Source organism: Poecilia latipinna, unplaced genomic scaffold (genome assembly GCF_001443285.1).
Source record: "Poecilia latipinna isolate Pla-1442-1.1 unplaced genomic scaffold, P_latipinna-1.0 Scaffold2374, whole genome shotgun sequence".
NCBI classification, from domain to species: Eukaryota; Metazoa; Chordata; class Actinopteri; order Cyprinodontiformes; family Poeciliidae; genus Poecilia; species Poecilia latipinna.
Window position 1 is genome coordinate 34,784 of NW_015114990.1, and position 23,483 is coordinate 58,266.

At 39.3% G+C, this 23,483-nt stretch overlaps 2 protein-coding genes across 2 annotated transcripts in view; both read right to left on the bottom strand.

The window, feature by feature from the left end:
* Positions 1-1,466: 1,466 nt before the first annotated feature.
* Positions 1,467-20,783, bottom strand: sin3b (SIN3 transcription regulator family member B). Its single transcript, XM_015019100.1, has 19 exons — positions 20,209-20,783; positions 17,560-17,666; positions 16,025-16,178; positions 14,530-14,892; positions 14,070-14,225; positions 13,197-13,322; positions 12,819-12,908; positions 12,567-12,685; positions 12,059-12,272; positions 11,781-11,897; positions 11,377-11,615; positions 10,496-10,679; positions 8,876-9,761; positions 6,558-6,727; positions 6,295-6,468; positions 4,381-4,473; positions 4,198-4,292; positions 3,538-3,736; positions 1,467-2,676 (listed from the first exon to the last, which is right to left on the bottom strand). The coding sequence occupies exons 1-19, from the start codon at positions 20,317-20,319 to the stop codon at positions 2,440-2,442; spliced, it is 3,834 nt and encodes a 1,277-aa protein (XP_014874586.1). The 5' UTR covers positions 20,320-20,783; the 3' UTR covers positions 1,467-2,439.
* A 206-nt stretch (positions 20,784-20,989) lies between these two features.
* haus5 (HAUS augmin-like complex, subunit 5) overlaps positions 20,990-23,483 on the bottom strand; it is an 11,356-nt gene continuing 8,862 nt past the window's right edge. Inside the window, exons 17-19 of the mRNA XM_015019101.1 lie at positions 22,551-22,689; positions 22,249-22,381; positions 20,990-21,373 (exon numbers count right to left, since the gene is read on the bottom strand). Of these exons, the coding sequence (XP_014874587.1) occupies positions 21,271-21,373; positions 22,249-22,381; positions 22,551-22,689 (375 nt within the window). The 3' untranslated portion in view covers positions 20,990-21,270. The remainder of the gene's footprint in view (positions 21,374-22,248; positions 22,382-22,550; positions 22,690-23,483) is intronic.

The following is a 23,483-nucleotide window of genomic DNA, read 5'->3' on the forward strand; positions in this document are numbered from 1 at the left end:
CCTCTTTTAAGCTGACTGGTTGGCAGGATTTACAGATTGGTGACGTTTTTTCCTTCATTCCTTGCGTTTATAGAAGTTAGTCACCCCTTATTGCCTGAAAACGGCTTTTTGGTGGAGAGAAGACGGAGCCCAATTGATGTTAGAGTTTGTTTTGCCCCCAATATTAAAAATACCCACTCATATTCCAGTAGATTTAATAAATGCATCTAAAGTCAAGATTTACTGCAAATTAAGTTTGACAAAATTACTTTTTCTAAGCTAAACATAAAATGCCACTTTTAAAGTTGCAACCTGAGGTTTAATAAAAGGATGTTTGCATATTTCTTAAAACCGCCACTATGTTGTGACATAAAATTAGATAATTTGCGGAAAAAAAAAAAACCTTGTTCGATTTGCCTCCTGCCAGTGCTACCAAAGACAACCAATCAGAGCCAGGAGGAAGGGCTTAGCATCCCCTTCATGACCAGTATCTTTAGTTCTTATTGCCTCCTTCCTTTCATGACCCACTACAAATTATTCCTGGTCAGATAGCAGCTTCTGGCAGAAATCCTGAGGCAGCAAAGCCATTCTCCTCTGTTTAATTAATAACACTGATGGTTTTTTTTTTAAATGACAATAAAATCAGGCAATTAGGATGTAATTTGAAACCTTGGTGGTTTTTAGATCAGTTTCCCGTTTGAAGGTCCGAGCTTCAGGTTCCTCACAGACATCTGGACATTTCTCCCAGAATTTCCTTGTGCTTCTGTGAAACCAGTTTTCCATCAACATGCTTTGCTTTATCTGTGCCAGAGGAAGCAAAGCAGCTCCAGAATACGTTCCAGACATTATTCATTACTGAAGCAGCAATATTCTGCTTCAAACAAATGAAAAACATGAAGATGAATGCAAGAGCAACAGACATGAGAAATGATCCCATGTTCAGCCCGTTACATCTGTCCTGCTTCAGAAATTATTTATTTTTAACAGCCGTGTTACAGTCTGGTCATCTAAAATAATTATTCTACTGCCGTTGAAAAAGTTCTGCAGACTTTAGAGATTATCTGGTTTTAATCAGCTCCTCATAATTAATCTTCAGGATCATGACAAAACCTGTCATGATCAGTTTCTATTTAAAGTCGGAGCCCAAGTCCTACAACTCTGCATCACACTCAGCACTTTGTTTTGCACTATTCCTGCTAAAAATGTTCTCCGTCACCCTTCATTCAATATCTTAATAATAATAAGTGTCTAAATTTAGAAATGCAACACTAAAATTTACCATTTTAAAGTAACTTTTCTGCATAACCGAAGGTAAAATCATTAACTGGACTTTAAATCTGTTGGGTTTGGATGACGTACAGTGAAGTTAATAATGTACTTTATGATGCGTTTGAGTGCAGCTGCGGTATCTCGTGTTACTCCTGCAGCTTCTTCGTGGCATTCAAGCTGATGAATATCTGGAGCAACAAACAACCCGTCAGTCCAAGTCTAAGAAGGTCACAACTAGGTTGTTTATTATCTGATAACTGATACAAGATAAACATTATACATTCTTTTTAACACTGATGATACTTTGCTTTTATTTTCAATGTCAGTATGCAAAAGAGAACAATGCAAAAGAAATGTTTTGTGAAATCATGGATAGTACATAATTTGACTGTTTCATTAATATTAAACCCATTAAATTTAAGCACTCCTTGTTGCCCCGGTGATAACTCATTTAGCTACAACACAAAAAGGAAGAATACAAAAAAAAAAAAGAAAAAAAAAAGAGCACTAACATCAAGGTTGGCTGACAACAAATAGTTTCAGGAATCACATGATCTTCTGATGTATCGACTTGTGTAGATGCATATATAAAAATACAGGATCCCTGTATATATGCACATACAGTAATAATGTAGATACTATAGTTATAAAGCCTGTTCTGGACTCACAGACAAAATGTAGAGAGCAGGATACACATACACACAAACATTTACCATTATCTCTCCATATAAACACGCATGAATCAACCAACAGGCAGAAGGCTCTCTGGCTTCAGAAGCTAAAAACTACACTCAACATTTAAAAAAAAAAAAAAAAAAGGAAGAAGACATTCACATTTCTGAAACAAACTCCATGATCTCTCGGCTGATCAACCATCAGTCCTGTTAACTCTAGAGCCGGGATGATAGATCTGCTGCAGATGAGCTCTGTTTGTGCAGTTGCGTCCGACCGATCGCATCAGTCAGAAACCGTTTGCTTTCATTGATTACTTCAGTCTGTTGGTCCTCGCCCTCGCTCTGCACGCTCACTCACCGACTTGCAGTGTTTCTGCCAGTTTTATTCATCCATGAGTGAACATGTGGGAGGGAGGCGGAGAAATGGGACTGTAGCTGTTCATGTCTGTTTAGTGTGCAGATGTCCTGTAAGTCCATGCATTTACCTGTGAGGGCGCCGCCGGCTGCCTGCCGATCTTCACGGCGAGGACGGGGCTTTGCTACTGCTGTAATGAACCTGGTATCTGTTGACCGCCTGTCCTTTCAGCTCGGTGGACAGGCAGGTGGTCTTGCAGGGTATGAAGTCCTCCTCCTCCTCGCCCATTAGCCAGTTCTGCACCGAGCGCTCGGCCGAGGCCGGGACGTGATTGGCCAGCCAGCTTTGGTGCCACTTGTCGAAGCGTTCGTGTTGGCACGCTGCGACTTGGTGCTGTGACTGTAGGAGAGCGGGAAGACGGTCAGCGTCCTTCACAGTGTTCAGGTCAAACCTCCACAGCTTCTGCTCATTTTTTAAAGGGCCAATATTGTGTGTTTTACAGCATAATCAAGTAGCAGTGTTGCCTTCAGTTGTTAAAAAAAAAACAACACGCCACATATATCAAATATGATGTGGAAGAAATTGGACTTCATCATATAAAGCCTTAAAATTGAGTCTCTGTTTCTTTAAAAACTCCTGCTCTTTCTGAAACTCCGCCTTCAGGAAGTCGTCACAACATCCCTCCTCCATTAGCCTTTAACAACCTTCTTACCAGGGATGTTTTTGATGAGGGAATGACATTAGATGATAAAGGTAAAAAAAAGTTTATCAAGGAACTTCTTTAAGGTTTCTAAATAAGAGATCTTCCAAAATCACCAAGAAGACGAACGAGGGAGGGAGGGAGAGAGGGAAGGATGGACGGACAGACGAGTTGATAAAAGGACAGAAATATGAAGATATATAGGCCTGATGCAATGGGGAGTTTTCCATTAAATAATTGTTTGAATATATGTAGTTACATTAAACAAATGACAGCAAGTTATTTATGTCGCTTAAATCATTTCAGGCCTAGTTTTGCTTAAACTCTTGGGCCAATCATATAATAACCAACTAATGTAAGCAGGAAGTACTTCAGCAGAATGGAAAAACCAACAGTTGAATCTCAAATGAAGTATTTTGACAACTTAAAGACATCTTCTAGCAAAGTGGGTGGGACCTTTCAGGAGAACCAATTTGTGCAGCTGAGTCAGGTCAAAGTGTCTTCAGCATGTCTGTGCAATTTAGACGTCTCTGGTATGTGAGGTGAGGAGCAGCACCTACCTTCCTGGCCTTTACCAGCGCGCCGCGGCGGTACATGTAGTCCTCGGAGTTCATGACAAACACCATCTTGTGAGTGTTGAGTTTGAACCGACACTCCAGACTGCCGGCATTTTCCACGGCCAGCTGCCGGTGCCACTCTCTCCTGCAGCGCATCGCCTCCACCTGCCGCACCTGCCAGCGCCGGAAACGCCGCAGGTTCCTTTCCAACAAAACACATTGATGAAGACTTAAAAAAAAAAAAAGTGTTGGTTTGTATAATGCTCATTGTTCACACAACTGTTCAATCACTCAAACTTTCACAGTGTTGCATTAGTTACATTTAATTTTCAGGTTCTTAATCTAAATCAGACTCTTAAATTCAAATACACGAAACGGAGAGTTTCGATGCTTCCCAGCCAAATTGTAAGATAAAAACCTGTAGATTCCTGGTAGCGATGTATAAAGTAAGACATTTTTAAAGAGAATCCTGATGTAGACTTTATAGTCAGATGTAGCAGACATTTTGGCTAAAAAAAATGTTGAACTGCTTTAATCCCCAGAAAAGTATGAGGAACAACCCATGCCATTCGTTAAACTATCTACTGGTAACTATTCAACAAACCAGAAGGGAAATGCTCTTCAGTGGCATAAACACATCTTGTTCTCTTCTGGAGCTCCTACCTGGGCAGGAACACAGGTTTGAAGAAGTAACCTTCTGCCTGAGAGCACAAACTGGACTCTGTCCCCACAAACTGCTCCATGTAGCTCGACAGGCACTGATGGAAACAAGAGTCATGTTTAATCATTAACTTCAGACGGATTGTTCTTCTGTGTGTAAACATGTTTATCCATTAGCATGGCTACCTGAACATCTAACGGATCATCAGCCTGAGCTTCCTCGGTGTCCAGCAGCTCGAGGGTCATTGTCACCTGACCTTTATTTTGGATAAACATGACCTGAGAAAAACAAAACATTATCAATCGGAGTTAGAAGACGATTCAAAAAGTGCTTCAACTTTAACATTTGAATTCTCCTTTTTGTAAGGACCTCATCCATCCCAGTTTCCCTGCTGGATGATGTGTTTTTTTTATTTGTGCACAGCAGCATTACTCCTGCAGAGGTTGCTCGGCCGCCGTGACGGTAACAACCTCTGAGCTGAAATGCTGTTCACTAATTCTGTGCTGCAGACATGAGTTAATGTTAACAGGGTTACAACTCTTCTATAACACTGCATACTGTTCAAGGGCTCATTTTTTATTATTGTATATTTATTATTTAAAAGCTCATAGTCGATTTATGGCAGGTAGATGGGAGGAAAACAAACAGAAAAAAGAAGAAAGAAACGAATGGAGGGAAGAAAAAAAACAGAAAATTATAACATTTATTATTTTTAGCATTAAAATAATAAATGCAACTGGTAATAAAATTATTCAAGCCCAGGGTTCACAGCATCAATTTTGATTAATTAATAAAATTGCAATACAAGAATGTTAACGCAGTTAATCGCATATTATATTTGGTTCACTTATAAATCCAATAGAAGCAAAAACGGCAAACAAGGCAACAGACAACAGGATTATTTTTTGCTGAAATCATCACGGTTGACATCACAGAAGCACGGCGTTTATGGAGGTGATAATGGATGCCGCCGTCTATGGATCAATTTTAAAGTTATTCAGAGCTGGCAGTATTGTCCCCAAATCATAACAGCACAAAGGAAACTAATAAAAAGAAAGCACAAACAACAGTGCTGGCCTTTTGCGCAGCACTGAGCTTCAGTAGAGAAGTCTGTTTGGATGTGCGGTCAGACCAGGAGTGGCGGGATCGCGATGTGATGGGCGTCACTGACACAGATTTCTTTCATTAATTCATAATTATAATTTTCAGCCACTGTTTATGTCCTGATTTGCTGCTTCTGGCTTTTTCTGAGGCAGAATGATGACGCATGCCTCACATCAATGATGTAAAACTCATAAAAAAGGCGACATGACCACTCAGACTGCAGATGCTTTTAAAACTACCAGAAACATATCGGAAAGAATAAGTGGCACACACAGAAGTGGCACAAATTAGGTTTTTCAGGGAGTGAAGAGATTGGCATTGGGCCTGGAAAAAGACAGATATCTGTCACATCTATGCACAAAAAGTTGGCTTTGCGTCACACAGTGCGTTTGTGTGTGATTTAGACTCGGTTGGAAAACACAGCAAACGGGTAAGGGATGAAACTGTGGAGAGGCTATGTGGGGCAACACAACAAACATGGAGAGGAAGATGGTCTAAGACGAAATTTTTTTGTCAAAACCGACACTGAACAGACCATGTTTAAAGTAAAACAAAAGGTGGCAGAAACATGATGTGGGGATGCTTTTCATCAGCAAAGACAGGGAAGTGACCAAAGTTGACGCAAGAGCCATTGGAGATGAATAGAGTTCAATACTGAAAGAAAAGTCGATAAAAACTAAGGATCTGAGACAGGGGTGGACATTCATCTCCCAGTTGGACGTCGATTACCTAAGAGGTTCAGTCAGAGGCAAAGTCAACAAAACAAAAACAAAAAACAAAAAACCTAATGTTTTCCCAGCAGCCTCAGAGGGATACACAAAACGGCTTTATTTACACTGAAAATATATTGCAGAAAAGCATACTCCTTTTCTGAATTCAGTTTGTTGCAGTATTTGTGGGTATTTGAGTGAAGAAGGCCTGTTAATGTAAACTTTTAATCTGCTTTAGTTTCACTCGGGGTTATCCAGCTCTACCTGCGGCAGCACTGTGCTCACCTTGAAGCAGTTCTCTTCAGCCATGATCCTCTCAGCCTTCCACTGGTAGCTCGTCTCCCAAGCTGCTCTGACGCACTGGGACGACAGGTTCCCGCCTGCCGCCCCTCTCTTCCTCTCAGCCAGATAAAGGTCCACCACCTGCAGACACACTTCATCGCTCACCAGGTGCTGCAGCTGAGGGCAGAGGAGAATGGGTTACAGAACATCTGCTTCAAAGCGGAACAAGACCAAGCTAAAAGACAGAGGCGAAGAAGCGTAATCACCTGCCGGATGATGTTGTGGATGACCTTGTCGATGGTGAAGCCGATGTAGGCGTGGATGGTGAACATCTCTCTCAGCGTGTCTTCGTACTGTGTGGAGTCCAAGTTGCCGTCCAGGAGACTGCGCACCATGTCCAGGAAGGCTGGATAGTACTCCTCTAACTCCACCTCACCTGCGGACAAAGAGGCGATGTTACGGGTTTTCACACCGTTTTGTTAAAGAGCAGCTTAGTCATTTCCCTCCAGGTAGAAGTCGGCGTGTATCTGAAACCCAGAGCTGTGCGTGTTCTGCAGGGTTGACATTTACAGATATGCAAATCTATTCTGGGGCGGTTTTAAAACAGATCTTCAGATTTAACTGGGTATTTTTTTCCTATTACAGGAACTACACTTTATTTTAAAGCACCATTTCATGAAGAGCTCTAACTTTTGTCCTATCAAAAACCTTAAAAGGCAATTTCTTCTAGTACTAGTATTTAGTTGTCCAGTTTGCCTGAAGTGGGGAGCAAGCAGATGGAGGTTTTCCTAATCGCTAAACAGTCAGAGTTGGTGCTTCGAGTTAGAGGCAGCAGGAAGTTGAAAGGGTTGGACAACTAATTAAATTAAGCAAGAAAAATGTTTTGCTGGAAAGAGTTTAACTTTAAATTATCTTTCCTGTCCACCATCATTAGTGAATATTAATGGACAGGACGCGAGGTTTAAGCATTGCATGTTCCCAGAGTAACAGAGCACCATTTGTTAGCTCAGTTGTAATAAATGTTAAGCTATACATTCAGATTTATCAACCCTTTGACTCATCTGATCCAGTTCCAAACATCCAGAAACTATCTCAGTTCTCTATAATCCAGCAACAATTTTCACCTCCTGGTCTGCTAGCAGCTCATCACTACTTACAGTCTTGCTTTTCTCAAAATATTGCAGCAGGGTGAACGTGAGTAAGCAAATCGCCCGTCATGGCTGCCTGACAGTCAACGCAGCCCCACCTGTATATTTGACCTCAATTAATTTAGAGAGAAGAGTCGATCTATAAATGGCGACTACTAGATGCATTGATCAACTAATACTGCAACAAATGAGCAATTCTGAAACTTGTATGATTAACAGATTATTTTAACTGCAGTCTGACTTTCACTTTCTGAACACAAACAAGCCAAGTAATAGAACAGGTGTGAAGCTCCAGCTAACCACTTTCTCTCAGCTTCCACACACATTTTAAGATTAGGGATGGACAAATAGGAAGATTTGAGCAGATATTAGTATTCGATAATATTGATTTTATGGCCAATCAAAAAATATCACTTGTATGCAATATTTCACTAACAATTTGATACCTTGGGAAAAAAGGACCAAACCACTGATCCTGCATCACCGTCACTTGACCAAGATCCTCTTCCTCCAGAAACAAATGGGAACCATATTAACAGTGAGATAAATATTGCTGTTAATATTAGCCCTGTTTATTTATCGTACCAAGACAGATATGTTAAAAAAATCACTGGGTGATGTCGATGTTATTTATGCATCTCTATATAGGATCCATGACTTTTCAGGCATAAACTCCCACTCTTTAGTCTTTTTAACCCATTTTCAAAGCACAATCAGAAAGGTTCAATTAGGTCTTTTTGTTTTCCAGAAACTTGCATATTTATATTTTTAATAGCAGAAAAAGATACTTAATCTGGTACAAGGGATAGGGAATAAAAATCTTTCATCCTTTCAGACCTGGAAATGACTTAAATTAAATCCCAATCATTTCCAGACTGCATCGTCTGCCATCATATGATCACATGCACAGCAGGAAATCTGATTCAAACCTACCTTTAGACTCAGAGATTATTAGATTCACATTTTCTTTACATCACATGTGGATAATGTTGTTTAGATGAAGGCTTTTATAAGAATAAATTGAAGCAACTACTCAAGTTTAAGTCCTGTAAATCGGCTGGTCCCTGATAACAGCTCTTTAAAAAGCCTGACCGGACGATTCCGATTTTACCCAATACCATTTTTTTTGGTCTTAAATGTTGCTAAATATAGCAAGAAAGTTTCTAAGTTGGTAACAGTGTGGTGACTATTGTTAACTGCGAATGTGCAGACATGACCTGGTGGGCGGGGCTAACAGTCAAGCCTCTCTCATAGAGGAGCAGAAAAGGACACTGTATGATTTTTAGACCTTTGCTCAGGTAGATAACATCAGTGGATAAGATCAGCTTCACATGTAAGTATCAGCCGATCATTAATCTCCCAAAACTAAAGAAATCAGTGCTGATAAATCAGCAAAGAGGAGTCCTAACCTCCTCTTTGCACTGACAAATACTTACTGGGCTGTTTGAGGCGGAGCTCCATGGCCAGGTCGCACGCCTTCTCCCTCCTCCCCTCCGCCATCAGCAGCCTCTCCCGGCTCTGTTCCGCTCGGTGCTCCAGCAGCTGCCGTTCAGCTTGCCGGTAAACCCGCAGCAGCCGCGAACACAGAGTCTGGTGCAGCCGCAAAAAGAAATACCAGTTGTTGTTTACAAAGAAGAGGTTATAGACGCCATCCAGCTCCTTCTGGTGTTCTGCTTCTGGGTCGCGGAGGTCCACTTTTTCTCCCACGGCGCTGGAGCTCGCCTCCATGGGAGTAGAGCCAGGGGTGGAGGAAGTCGTCACTGCAGGTTGGTTCGTGCTACTGGATGTGCTGGAGGGCTCAGTGTCCGTAGGCTGAGATGGGCTGCAGCGCCTCCTCCTGGACTCACCGTTGAGTTGCTGCTGCAGTTGGGACTGGTTCTGGTTCTGGTTCTGAGCTGGCTGTAATGGAGGCTGACTTCCTGTGGCTGTTGCTGCTGCTGCTGATCCCCCTGACGCACTGTTCAGATGGCCACTTCCTCCTCCAGCTGCTGCCGTTGGTACAGAGGCTCCGCCCCCTCTTTCAGTCCCGTCCTCAGGCTCCGCCTCCTCATCGGTCCATTCTTCTGTATCACTGAGCTCACCGCGGCGAGAGAAGAAGAGGTCGGGAACAAAGTGCTGGATGATGCGCTTGATGTGGTCCTTGTCGTCCTTGTGGATGGTGGGCTGCCGTTTCACATGATAGATGATGAGGGAGGCGGCGTCTTCCAGAATCTGCTTGTCCTCATATGTGAACATCATGTGAGGCTCGCTGGAGGACATCGAGCCCGAACCGTTACGGCTCTGATGACCAACGCCTCCTTCTTCTGTGCTCTGCTCCTGACGCTGGAATGAAGGAAAAACAGTTCAATAAAGAGATAGTGAGGAAGATAATAAAGGTGCACTGCAAAATCACAAATTAGTACACTTGAAACCAGGCAAAACTAACTTACAAGTGACCTTTCAGGACGACATAGAAGCTTGTTTTATGTCAATAATTACTTAATGCTGATTTAAAAGAAAGCAAACAAGTCCCAGTTCCACTGTCAGATTATTTCCCTTCTAACAAGACATTATTCCCAAGTGAAATAATCTGCCAGTAGAATGACTATGTTATTAGTATTAAGACATTATTGACTTAAAACAAGCTCCTTTATCTTGCTGAAAATGTACTTGTATGTTAGTTTTAGCTTATATCAAGTGTACAAACACATTTGCACAACAAACTAAAAATACCTTGTAACACTTTGTGTTTTTGCAGTGTTTATAACAGGTTTCATAACAATGATGAAATTGTGAAAATAAAACAGCCCAGTTTTGCCTTTTTCATTAAGTTGCTCTAACCGTCAAGAAGTCCAGTTACATGGCTGTGAAGTTTCACACCTCAAATCATCACCTACATTCAAGAGCCATGGTTTTAATTGAAGACATGCGTCATGATAATTCCCTAAATGATGATTTTTCATCTTATGTGTAACAAAAAACTAGTGGGAAAGCTCAACTTTAAAATAAACAAATGCAAACAGAACAAGTCTGTTGGATGTTTCTTTAAACGTTTATCAAGACCTCAGAGGTTTTACCTCATCATAGATGCTTTCAATCTCATTGAGGAGACTTTTTGACCGCAGGGCCTTCATGTCATTCTGCTTGAAGTTCACTCCTTGGTGGTCCAGGGACTTCAGGTAGGCTTTCTCATACTGCTCTCTCCAAATCTTGTTGAAACCCTGCTGGGCCTCTCTCCACTCCTCCTCCTTGGCTTTCAATCTGAATGGTGAAAAACATAACAGTGATGCATTGTATGAAACACAGTAATAAATATTAAGTGTGCAACCAGATATTAAAGCATTTGGAAAATTCTTGCTATGGGCTTTCAGTTCTCCATACAAGAATGCAGAACAAATGCAGAGATGTTTTGAGCTAAGACTGATACTTAGGGCGCTTAGGCCAAACAAAAAACCAGACAATAGAGACTAAAGTCTGCCGTCTAGTCTGATACCGAAGCAGTTATTTAATTTTGCATCTGGTCATTTTTCTTTGTAGTTGATTGTTTTAATGTATTACAAGAGAAAAACTATTTTAAAAATTATGCAAATTTTCTTTTTTTTCCCCCAATAAAAAATAATTAAGTCCCAACCACGCTCTATAGGTTACAGGATCTCAGCCACTTAAGATACACATCAGGTGTTGCTTAAAATCAGCACTCCTTTGTGATTGAGATACTGCAAAGATCTCCTTGGCACCGTCATAAAAATATTACAAATCAGCACTTAAGTTGATTCAAGCTCTCACAGCATGTAGCACAAACATCCCAAACCGTAAAACTGAGAGTTTGAGATGTTCATTAGCGTAGATAACAATCCTACAATGTAAGCAACAATGCATGTTGATGTAGAGGATGTTGAACTTTTAGAAAAGATTAGTAAAAAAAAACAACTTGAAGTTAGAATATAAAAAGACAAACCTCTTAAGCACCACAGGCACAGCGGTGGCGGGACTCTTCTTCAGTCCCTCAATGATCTCAGGGGCCTTGTCGCCATAGATACGATACACAGCACGGCGCTGGATGACCTCAGAGGTGCCACCCAGGCAGTCATCTAATCTGAATCTTTCCTGGTCCTCTGGTGACAGGCGAGACAGCTTCTTCTGTACGCTCTCCAACACCCTGATGGTGGCCAAATTCGTCTCCAGCACAACGTCCAACTACAAGTGTGACAAAATGTGACAGACGGAGCATTTAGATGAGACACAGTCACATGTTTCGCAACCATGGAGTTTAATAATGAGATCTTTTAAAAGACCTAACCTGCAAATAGATAATCATATGCTTTATTAAAAAAAACATTTTACAATAAATATTATGGTCACCTCAAATCTTTCATCCTCACAGCGATGCAGTTGCTCTTCATACGGAGTCTTCTTTGAGCTAACAAAGGTCGAGTCCTCCGACCAGGAGGGGAATGAAACCCAGGTGTCATTTAGGACCTTAAAATGCACAGATAGAAAAGATTATTAATCTGCAATCAAAGATTTGCACTTGCAAACAATATTTAATCCGAATTTACAATATTTTATGTGAGAAAAAGACGGGGGGAGAAAGTCTTCAAAACAAAACAGAATAAAACTATGACGACTTCTGATTGTACCTCTTTGCAAAGAGCAGTGCGCCCACTGCATTTTGGCTGCTGATAGGTCTTGGGCAATGCTCTGTAGCTCGAACCCAGGCGTTTACAAGAGGCATAATCCACTTCTCTTCCACCTCCTCCTTCCATGTAACGATCAGCGAGCCCCGACACAGCATGAGAGAGCTCTTTGTCCCCCAGAAATGACTTGAACTGAGAGTACAGCTCAGGAAACTTCCTGCAAGATGTCACATATGGAGAGAAGTCCAGATGAACGACTGAAAACATTCTAAATATGACAGGATTTTAATTATCCAATGATAGTCGTAACAGTCCTCTAAATTAAATTTATGCTAATTTACAAAAGTATGAATATCACAGTGTGAAAATTAATTTATACACATAATTATGTTTAGTTCTAAGTTGCACCTGTTGTAAAAATGGGCTACATTTTTAAAATTACATCAACACTTGAATAGTGGGCATCTTTCTTATCTTCCAATTTTATTTATCCATATTTTTAGCCACTCACCCCAGGAATGGAGTCACTAGTTGTAGCAGCTCTGCCCCAGACACCACTTCTTGGTTGAACAAGGCAATGCATCGCAGGAAGTTCTCATACACCTCCTGGCTTTTAAACAGGCGACGAACCTGAACAAATGGGGATATAACAAAAACAATTTAAAGAATTAATACATAAATAAAAAAAACTAAACCGATGAACCACATGAGAAGAAAAACCAAAGCAAAATCTAACAAAAACTTATGAAATCCAGTACCTTACCTTATCAAAAAAGGAGAATTCTCTTAAGACACCATGTTTCCCGACAGAAGCAAAAGACTGATCTTTGGCGCAGGGATACTTCATCTTTTTCTGAGTAAAAATAAGACAACTGAACTTTAATGTGTCCTACTGCTTTTTGTTCAACTCGTCTCAGTTACATCTGTAAACTCTGTATAAAACAGGAGATTTTGTAAATATATTCTCCCAAACTTGTTGTCAGAATAAAAAACTGCACACAAATATTAGGAAAGAATATTAGAGCTACAGGTTCAGTGTTGCTATTCTTTGTAAAACAAAACATTTTTCAAACGTTCACAGATTAAAAAAGCAATTTATCTGTGAATCGCCAGGAGAACTTCATCAGCACAGAAAATTTACCTTGAGCAGTGGGGACATATGCATCAGCAACGGTCTGGGCCTCTTCTTGTTCTGTTTGGTTATTGGGTCTTCTTCCTCTGACTTTTTCACCTGCTCTTTCCCTCCTGTCAGGGAACTCCCTGTGAACTACATGAGAGGGAGCAGAAACAAAAACCAGGAGCTCAATCATAACTCTTCAATATTAGTACAAGTGCAAAAGAAGACAACATTATACAAGAAATGTAAAAGATCAAAAAGTAGTGGATTCTGCCAGTTTCAGGAAGTTAAACACTTTTTAAAGAGCTTTTTAAAACAATTATGATCTAAATTTAAAGATCAAAAATAACTTAACTTTCTTCACAGCCTAACTCCATTAGGAAATAATGTTGATGACTTATTGGTCTTTTTTGCCTTTGGCAGCTTTGTTGCATACAGGAAGTTTAACAGTTATTAACCAAAGCTTTTAGGCAACAACTACAAGCTGTTTTTAAAGTGGACATTGTTAAATATTCACTCTTGAAGGTGTGTAGTAAAAGCAAACAATAAGCCAAATTCATCAAAAATTTTCTTTGAAGTGTTGGAGGAAGGGCTGAATGTTGGGGCATGGATGTTTGCAGTCCTGCATGAATCTTTATATCTTTGTAACTAATTAACTAATCAATTCCTTAGCCTGAACTACAACACACAGAATAAGAACAAATTTTAATTTAAAAAGAGAAAAATGAATGAAAAACGGCAAAACAAATTTAAGTTAAAACTACCAACATTTTTAGATTATTTGAAAAGAACTATGATATGCTGGAAAGACAAGTGAAAATTATCAAAAAATATTAAGCTACCATCTGCTTCAACAGTGGATTAGTATTTATCTGTGTCCATTTTTGCTAGACCTACCAGTGATCGCTTGGCATCAGGCAGGAACTGTCCAAACTCAGCAAGTAGGTCCTCTTGTCCCTTGAAGAGACTGGCAACTTTGGAAAACACCTCATCTTCGGTCATCCCGCTGCTGCCTCGGCCGCCTCGACTCTCCTTCACCTCCAGCTGCTCCTTCTGTGGTGTTTTGGAGGATTAGAACCAGAGGAAAGTTTAACACTTTAGTCCGGCTACATATCACAGTTACTACTTGCGTAGCTGTAATTGTGCTTCAGAGATGCGTTTTCTGGAATGCGTTATGTTTGGCTCCATTTTAAAAATTAACACAAAGTAATGGAGAACATAATTCATTCCTGAAATACCAGAGCAACAGTAGTCAGGTCTTAAAACAACCAATAAGTGCTGAAATCTGTGAGGTGGAAGAGGACAGGATAATAAATACAGCCACTCAGTAACCACAACATGTCTTAATATTTGGTACCTGATATGTATGAAGGATTTCTAGGAAGGCTCTATAAATCTCAGGGTGGTCCAGGAAACGGTTTTTAATCTTGTTTACATAGCTAATGGCACTGTCGAACTCTACGGGGCTCGTCTCTGAAGCAGGGGGGGAGATAGACGAGGTGGTGGCCTGACTGTGGCCCTCTTTGCTCGTCAGGGGAAGAGAAAGTTTGCTGGGAGGCTCTGAGGGTCCTGCTGAGGTTGAAGATTGGTTGTCTGATGAGGCCGCCTTGGTGTCACTGGTCTGGGCTGGTCCTGCTTCTGAATGAGCAGCAGGGACACTCCCTGAGGTGGCAGCCACTGCAGGAGTGGTCAGACTCTTCGCCGGCTGTCCGGGAGACACCTGCAGGAAAGATTAATAGAAATTAATCATCACCTTCAGTTGTTATAAAAATGCTGTATGTATCAAACATGACTTAAAAGAAATTTGACTTTGGAATTTAATGCTTTAAATTAGGCCTCTGTGTCCTTAAGAGGTTAACGCTCTTTCCGACATTCAGCACATCAACATTCCTCCATTAAAAACTTTCATCAGAGCGCTGGACTAAGAAGTAGCTCAATAAGCACAGCAGATGCTCAGTTCTACAAAGTGTTTACTAATTGCTGCTGCTAGTTTGAAGGAGCTGAGTGGTTGAGGTGCTTTGTAAGATCGAGGAAGAGCTGCACATGGAAGGTGGTGCTTCGTTCCCTCAAGCGTTTTACAAACCTGAGTTTGTATCATTGCAACTAGAGATTCAAGTATGTCTCAAACATGCATTAAAGAATCAGAGCAACACTCCAGGTATGTTTTAGTCAATTTCACATTAATACTGTTAAAATGAACAGCAGTAACAATGTTTCTCATATGTTTTAATTGGGGTTTGGTTTATGTCAGATTCATTATTTTATGCTTTGAAATGAAAATGCAGCCCATTTAGGAGTCTGAGAAAAGGAAGCACAATCATAGCTACAGCACACAGAAATATAAAACGATAATTAGGTAAGCAACTATGTAATGGTGGGCATTTATTGTATCATTCATCATTTTTTGTGATAAATTTCTTATAAGAATTCCAATTTGTTGTCACAATTGTTGGTTTTATTATTTTCTGCACAAAGGGAACATTCAGCACCACCCTCTGACAGCCAGTAGGGATGAAACTGAACTATCTGAAATTATGCATTAATTGTTTGCTAAACGTTGAATATGGGAGTCACGTATAACACATTTAGGAACATGTGACTTTTACAGAGCTTGCTCGTGCCTAACAGGTAGGAAGAGGTGGCACTTCAGTCCTGTAATCTATTTAATCCCCTAAATAGGAAAGTTTCATGGTACATTTTAATGCAAGTTCTACTTAAGCCCACCCAAATCCTTCCAAAAATTTAAAAGTTCTCTGGGCTTAAACATTAAGGACCTTTTAACAGAGGAGTACTGATCCAAAACTACAGTCATACAATGTCTTTGGGGTTTTAGGAGATAAAGGATGTCTTACCTGTGTAGTGAATGGTGACTGAAGGAAAGCCATCCCATTCTTGGGGATCTCTATCCGGTAGCCTGGTGGCAGGAAGGCATTAAAGCCCAAAACGAGGTCTGGGTGCCCATGAAATAGTTGTGACACTCTGTTTATAACCCCCGGTGTGTCGATGCTATTTAAGAAATAAGACAAACATGATAATGTAGCTGACAATAATAACCAGCTTCTCCTAAACATGAAAACAAATGGATTCTAAAAAGTATAGTTTAAAATAAAATATAGTTTAAAATAGTCATGATAAATTATCTATTTTAAAATTAACTGGTACATAATTAGAGTAGGGTACTTTCTAAAAAAACATTGATTATCTCTAAAGCAAGCAGGTGATTCTTGGGTGTTAACATTCAAGCAAAATAGCTAAGCAAAGTAAGCAATCATCTAACGGCTCCATCAATATGCCAAAGAAACAGTATTTTTACATGAACGTTCCTCACAACTACAGATTTTGAATTTTATGCAACATTAGGATGATCGTTAAAGCTGTCAGTAAACCAGTTCTCCCAGTCACTGCTTATCGTACAATATTACAAGATACTGCTAAAGAAAACTGAAGTTATTGACGATTCATCTTTGATACAATAACTGAATTTGATGGAAACTTTAAAAAAAGGGACTGAAGGCTTGTCAGGCAAGTAACCTGTATGTAAATTGTAATGTGTAAATATTACTAGCTTGCAGCTGGTAACAATAATTTAAGTTCATAACAGGAAAGTACAGAAGCGCCAAAGCACTTACTGATCACCTTTAGTCAAGGTCAGGTGACAAAACGTTACAGACTCAAAGAGTCGGTATGAGACATTTTGAGTTATGTCTAATTCACACAGCATGATTTTTATGCCAATTCATATCCTGATTTTCTGCTCCCAGCAATCTTAAGGACACCCCGATTATTGTAATGACTCATAAGACGATCTCAACAGATATTCCTGCAGTGTGTGGTGTGCAAGAGTGATCTGGTCTGCTCTGAAAGACATCAGGACTGCTCTGATCTAAAAATCAGGAAAATTTAACATGTTGGATTGTCTTAGCCTGATTGGGGTGTGACAGGGAGTCAATCAGAAAGAAAGGTGATGGAAATATGGAGGGGAAACTGAAGTACAGAAGATTAAAACCCTGCCATAGCACACTAGTAGACATCATGGATGTCTTTTTCAGTTTATTAAACATTGCTTCTTCCATATTTGCTTTCTCTGAACTCGCATTTGGTCTTGAGACGTTTTGCGAGATTTCCCATAATAAATCTGAATGTTGGTGAGTGAAATCGATTCACGTATGGTGTGTTGCTCCTGCCAGGTGGCTCAACACCATCTGCTTTGCAACCAAATCTGTTAGACCCAAGATCTTTTGTCGTGTATGGGGTCTCTTAAAATCTTGCCATGTAAACCAGACATTAGTGTTTAGTTTTTGATTTCACTGAAGATTCCTTAAAGCTCATGACACTGAAAGCTTAAAATACACAAGTTTAGTCTATTTGGATGCATCATCAGTGGTACCTCTGTGACTTGAATTCTTTCATGATGTCCAAAAACTTGTTATATATGCCAGGGTCATTCGCAAAGCGAATTTTAACTTGGTCCAGATATGACAAGGCATCTTCAACCTAAATACAGAAGAAACAGGCAGAAGGGGGAAAACACAATTAGTCTCAAACAGATGTGTAAATTATAGTCACAATATATAAATGTGTGCTACTGGTGAAATGAATGTGACAGATGTTATAGACAATTGGCACAGAACTAAAAAAAAACTTTAAAAAAAAAAAACTGTACAAAACTTTTTCAGATTAAATTTCAAAAACCTTATCTTTTATTAAATGAACCAACTACAACCATAAAAAGATTGTGAGAATGCTTTAATTCCAGTGGGTTCAAATGAAGTCAGTTTCTTTAGATGTGTTCACTGCTGCTGATCTAAAAGCGTTCTGCTAGAATCCTGATCAACACAAAGAAAATGGAGCACAGTAAGCACAGCACTTTAAGGATTGATATCAAAAATCCAGAGAAAGAAGTCAGATATGCCCCTTTGAGATCCCTCAGGTCATCCAGGACGCGTTTACTCAGCATTCCCAGGTTTAAAACTACCAAAGGGAGACAGCATTTACAGTTTACAATTCCCTCACCTCTGAAACCACCTCACTGTAAACCTGAGATGTCCAGGATGTGTGGACTCCACTACAGATGCACCAATCAGTCTTTTTCTGGCTTATAAAGATAGTTTCTGGGGGGGGGGTTTTCTTGCATACCAACACTTATTTTAGCCAATTATGATTTTTGTTTTCCTCTAAGAAATGCAACAAGAGAAGAATGTATTGTAGGTCTTTTGACAGTTGGATTTTTGATCCAACATCAAATAAAAGAGTAAAAAAAAAAAAAAAAAAAATCAAGACCAATCTCTAATATCCATCTGATTTTTTTTTTTTTTGTTCATTTTTTGCCTTTTGTGCATTTTCTCAACCATTATTTAGTACTAATCATGTTAATTTAATATAAACTTTCCTTTTTTTTTATTCTATTGCACTTTGAATTCTATTGTGTGCAAATGGTGCAGAATAGCTTAATAATTATAGAATGGTCTCAGCAGTGTTTTAATAATACTTTTCAGATGAACCAAAACACGTAAATACTTTTATCCATTATGGTCTTAAAGGCAATAAAAGGTCCACTATTTAGCCAAAAGTCCTGCACAAGTTGCTGCTAAATAAAAGTTATAATTGAATACAATAACCCAACCGCCAACTTTACTACGCTACTAATGTTTTTCTAAATAAACTACTTTCACAGATAAAAGAAACCTCTCTCACTGACAGTTTAGAGGCATTTATTTATTTTCACATAAAAGTTAGAGTCAGATAATTATCCCTTTTGGTGACCAACAAATCAAATACTGAAAAAAAAAACTCTTTCCAACTGACTGAAAACTTTAAAACTTTACTTCCAGCATTTTAAAAACACATTACTTTTAAAATTCTTCTTAGATATCTGAAAATGGTTAGACATGGTTTAATGTAGAAATGAAGATAACCTTCTAATTCCTGTTTGCTACTGAAATAAAATACCTCAACCATCTGGTACAGCATTTGTTTCTTGTTTTTTTTTTTCTTTTTGTGTGGTTGTACTTAAAATGATTATCAGTTTCTGTTATCATATCCTTGATTTATAATGCATGCATCTATAGCTTGTTACAATAGGTTTTGTAAACTAATCACTCACATGGCCATGCATTTACTTAATCCAAGTAAAATCAAGGCTAAAAATACTGTAAATTTCTTGTAAAGACAATAGTTGCAAACTGGCGTACTAAGGCTTTGTTTTAAATATGCATTTTTATTGCTTTATTTGTCATATGTAATGGCTTAACTCCAGCAGCAATGTAATCCTTATTTTTTGTAATGCACTCAGAATAACCTTGTGCATAGTTAGTATGTTAGAAAGCTGCAAACCAACCTAATATGTTAAATAAAGGCATTTTTTGTTTTTAAAAAAAAAGGATTCAACGTTGATCAACCTAAACTACCTCGAAATAAAAAGCAAAGCTTTGTATCCAACAGTCTAGAGAGGGTTATTGCGGCTAATGTTAGCCATAATAAGTCCCCTAACACTAACTACACCCACCCGCATACACATTTACACAATACGTTCAGTCCCCGCTGGTTCCTGGCCAACTGTATTGTGTCGGCAGGAGCAAACCGATTTAATAAAACACCGCAGCCACAAAGACATGTGAAAACGAAGCTGCTAATCAACCGAAGTAGCCTTTTCTTGGCTGGCCTGGCTTACGTCCTCCACTTTGTTCGAGCTGGCTGAAAAAAATCCAACAAGAAGGAACTTCCCACAACCGAGCTCAGACTAAATGTTTGCTCACAGCAGCTGCCGCTGATGGCGTAAATACTGAACAATAAATAAAAAAGTAAAACAAACTGAGTCCCCCGAGTGTGAGTTACGCATTTGTTGAAAAACAGCTTCCACGTCTAAACCTACATGTCAGTCTTGTGCTAGTCAGCGATGAATTACTTTTATTATTAGCCCAGTAAGCTAACTACCGTTAGCCAACCGTTCCTTTCACTACTCTCGACGGTAAACCCAGAGCAACAAAATGGTTGAGACACCGACACTTTTCTCTCATCTTGTCCGTTGTCCTCTTACCTTGAGCTTCTGGAAGTGCTGCTGCTGCACTTGCTTTTGTGTTATCACGTAAGGCTTGTCTTGAATTTGGTTTATTTGCTTGGCGGTGCTGTGCGCCTGAATCTTCGCCATTATATCCCCGGCGTAGGGAGGCTCGAGAGCCGCTACCACAACTTGAGAGGGAAGCTTCGGCGTTACCTCCAGTTGTTGGCTAGGCGACAAACCGTCTTCTCGGTCGGGAAGCCAGCCTGCCAGCGAGCAAACCCTACTTTGCCTAGCTGGACAGTCTCGACGAGCAGAGAGGGGGGAAAAGCAGGCAAAAAAAGAGACTGGAAACCCAGCAGAGTGGAGAGTGATGACAGACAAGCTACTACTCGCTGCGACTTTGACTGAACATCACGGTCGAATTAAGCAAACGAAAGCACGAAGGGTCGGTCTGTAAGCTTGGAGACAATGGTTGTCGTTTTACGTATTTAAAATAACTATCGTCTGTCTCTTTAAATTCGGCGGCAGCGGTCTATCTTGGCGTCCGGAAGCCAGAGTAGGAGTGAAAAATAAGAAAAAAAAACGGAGTGAAAAATTGAAGTGCGCAGCCGCAGCGATGGGAGGAGCCGAGTTCACAAGAATCAGATTGCTCCACTCCCCCTTCACTGCTACAAAAGAACAATGTTGCCCCGTGTAAAATAACAGCCACATACTCGCTTACATTGGAAATAAAACTGCAAGAACGAAGCTCTGCATGCAAGGTACACCAATGTTAGAGTATGTGTATGCAGTTGACACGAATTCAAAAAGCACAAGATCAAGATGTATCGATCTTCAGCTTGTTTGAGCTCAACAGCGAAGGCATTCCTACACAAACTGGGTTAGATCATTTAAAAACAAAGACATTTATTCAAAATGCGTATTTTAATGTCTGATATAAACATGACAAGTGTTTCGAGTAACAAGACATATGTAAAATACAAAGGAAAAACAAACAAGAATTTAATTACATTTCAGAATTTTATAACTCACAATGTAAGAATGTATTTGAAAAGTGACTAAAGCTGTTAGTTGTGTTTTAAACCCTTGGGGTATAAATTATGAAGCTTTTGCTTTAAGTTTCCATCTCTGAAGCCACTGTTGGAAAGTCAGTCCTCCTTTGCTGAGCTCAGGCAGAACATGCTGGGCTGGTTTGTCCCACCTACATGTTTGAAAATACCAAAACAGATTATTATGGTTATGTACAATGAGCTGCAAAGGGAAAGTAAGAAAAGCAATTCAATAGAACAAGCACACTGTAAGATATAGAAAAATACTAATGTCACCTTCCTTAATACATGTGGAAAACTAAATCTTCTAGTAGATAAGAAATAAAAATGACAGAGCATGAAAATTTGTTTGTCAAACTGGGCAAACCTATTGTTCTGGATTGGCTGGTTGTACATTTGTAGACTTGTTGTCTCACGCCTGACTTTCAAGTACAAAATAAAGATTTCTGCAAACCGTTGTGTGTTACGCTCTACTTACAATGTACAACATGTAACTGCTATATGGACTGAATGGGATAAACAATATGATATAAAGTTTTTAGATTATGATATTCAGTCAAATTTGAACCGTCTTATTATGAAAAGAAAAACTGATCTGCAGCAAAGTGCATGGAAACCAAATGGTTAGTTTACAGATACAATATGCATAGAGAAAAGAACAATATGGCACGAGTAGAAAATAGAGGTGTGAAAGTCAGATCAGTGTTAAGCCATATTTAAGGGTGTATTAAATTTATTGCACTTTGCAGCTACAATCTGAAAGTGGTTGTGATGATGTTATTGGGGAAAAATGTAAAGGGTTATTAGTAAAATGCTGCTGGATTGACAGCCTGTGGCTTTGAATTTACCATACATGTGATTTAGGTAACAAACATACTGCAAAGCTATCTAATGGAGAAAGGACATTACTGGGAGAACAAAGACATTTTGAAAGCACAAGTAGGTTAAAAATGGTTGTTATTATTATGAGTATTTATTAAGAAAAAGAACTTCAAAGTCAGCTATCTACTCCAGAAGTATTCCTCACCAGTAAGAGATGGCGGTCTTGACTTGAGCTCCATAAGAAAGACCCTGAGCGCAGCGGTTGGTGAGACCTCTGGCTCTTGGCAGCAAAGACTTTAGGAGCTTTTGATCCGCCTCCCTGACTTTGGACAGCAAAGCTGGGATTTAAAAAGAGAAAAACAAAAACCCTTTTATTAAACATACTGTAAGGTTTTCCAGCTAAACATAAAATTTCCTATTAGATCCAGCTTTTATAAAAAAAAAAAAAAATAGAAAAAGAAAAAAAATATCTAAGAACAGCTGTCTGTTTTCAATTTCCTCTCATACCTTTTTGATCAGATGCATGCAGTTGTTCAGAGTCCTTCTCTACTTTCTGCAGCGTGGCTGAGTAAAGCTGCAGCAACTCCCGGAGAAAACGCAGCTCAAGCTGCTGGGACAGCAACTGGAAACACAACTCCTCTGGAGCCTGAAGCATAGGCATGGAAAAAAACAACAACAAAAACATAGTAAATGTCTAAATCACATTCAATCAAAAAAATTGTGAGGAAATAAATTAGAAGAAGTCTTTAATGAAACCTTAGCCTCTAAAAAATTAAACCTAAGAATATTTAAGGAGGAGCCAACACTTTGTTACTGAAAATGTTAAAAATAGATTTTATTGTGTTGCTGTTTTTCTGTATTTTTATAGTTCCAGTCCGGTTTGCCTTTTTACTAGTTTGTACTCTATTGTTGCCATTTTGCTCCATACCTTAAACAAACAAGCCACACACAGTGCCTTAACAATGGCGTATTGGTTTATTACTCCTCGTAGTATTTTGACTATTTATAGGGATAATTAGCAACCATAATGGTAAAATTTTATAACTTGTTCCCTGAAAAATAATTAACTCAGGGATGCAGAATATATCTTCACTGCAGGACTATTAAAAAGGCAATAATTTTTGAATATTATATACCAGGTGTGACAAATGTACCTTAATGAATGGCCACAAAATATTCAGCTTATTGAATGAAGCCTCCCTGCCTTAGATGTCACCCCGTGATACAGATTACGGTGTCCAAGACAGTAAAGATTACAACCACTGCTGCAAGCACACAAGTGTGGATTTACCCAAGATAATATAACCAAGTTCAATATTAAGTCATAAATTAGCAAAGCAGATCCAAACATCCTCAAAGTGGTTTACCTGAAACTTCCATTTCCACAAGAACAAACAAATACTTTTGGTTACCTTTTTTTTTTTTTTTTTTTTTTTTTTT

What these genes read in the sequence shown, in the direction of transcription:
- sin3b (XM_015019100.1), bottom strand. Translation starts at nt 20,319, where the DNA reads ATGGCGAAGATTCAGGCGCACAGCACCGCCAAGCAAATAAACCAAATT. An exon ending in AAATCCTTCATACATATCAG is followed by an intron (nt 14,226 to 14,529) that starts GTACCAAATATT and finishes AAAACACCACAG; the next exon opens with AAGGAGCAGCTGGAGGTGAA. An exon ending in GTGCCTGTGGTGCTTAAGAG is followed by an intron (nt 10,680 to 11,376) that starts GTTTGTCTTTTT and finishes TTCACCATTCAG; the next exon opens with ATTGAAAGCCAAGGAGGAGG.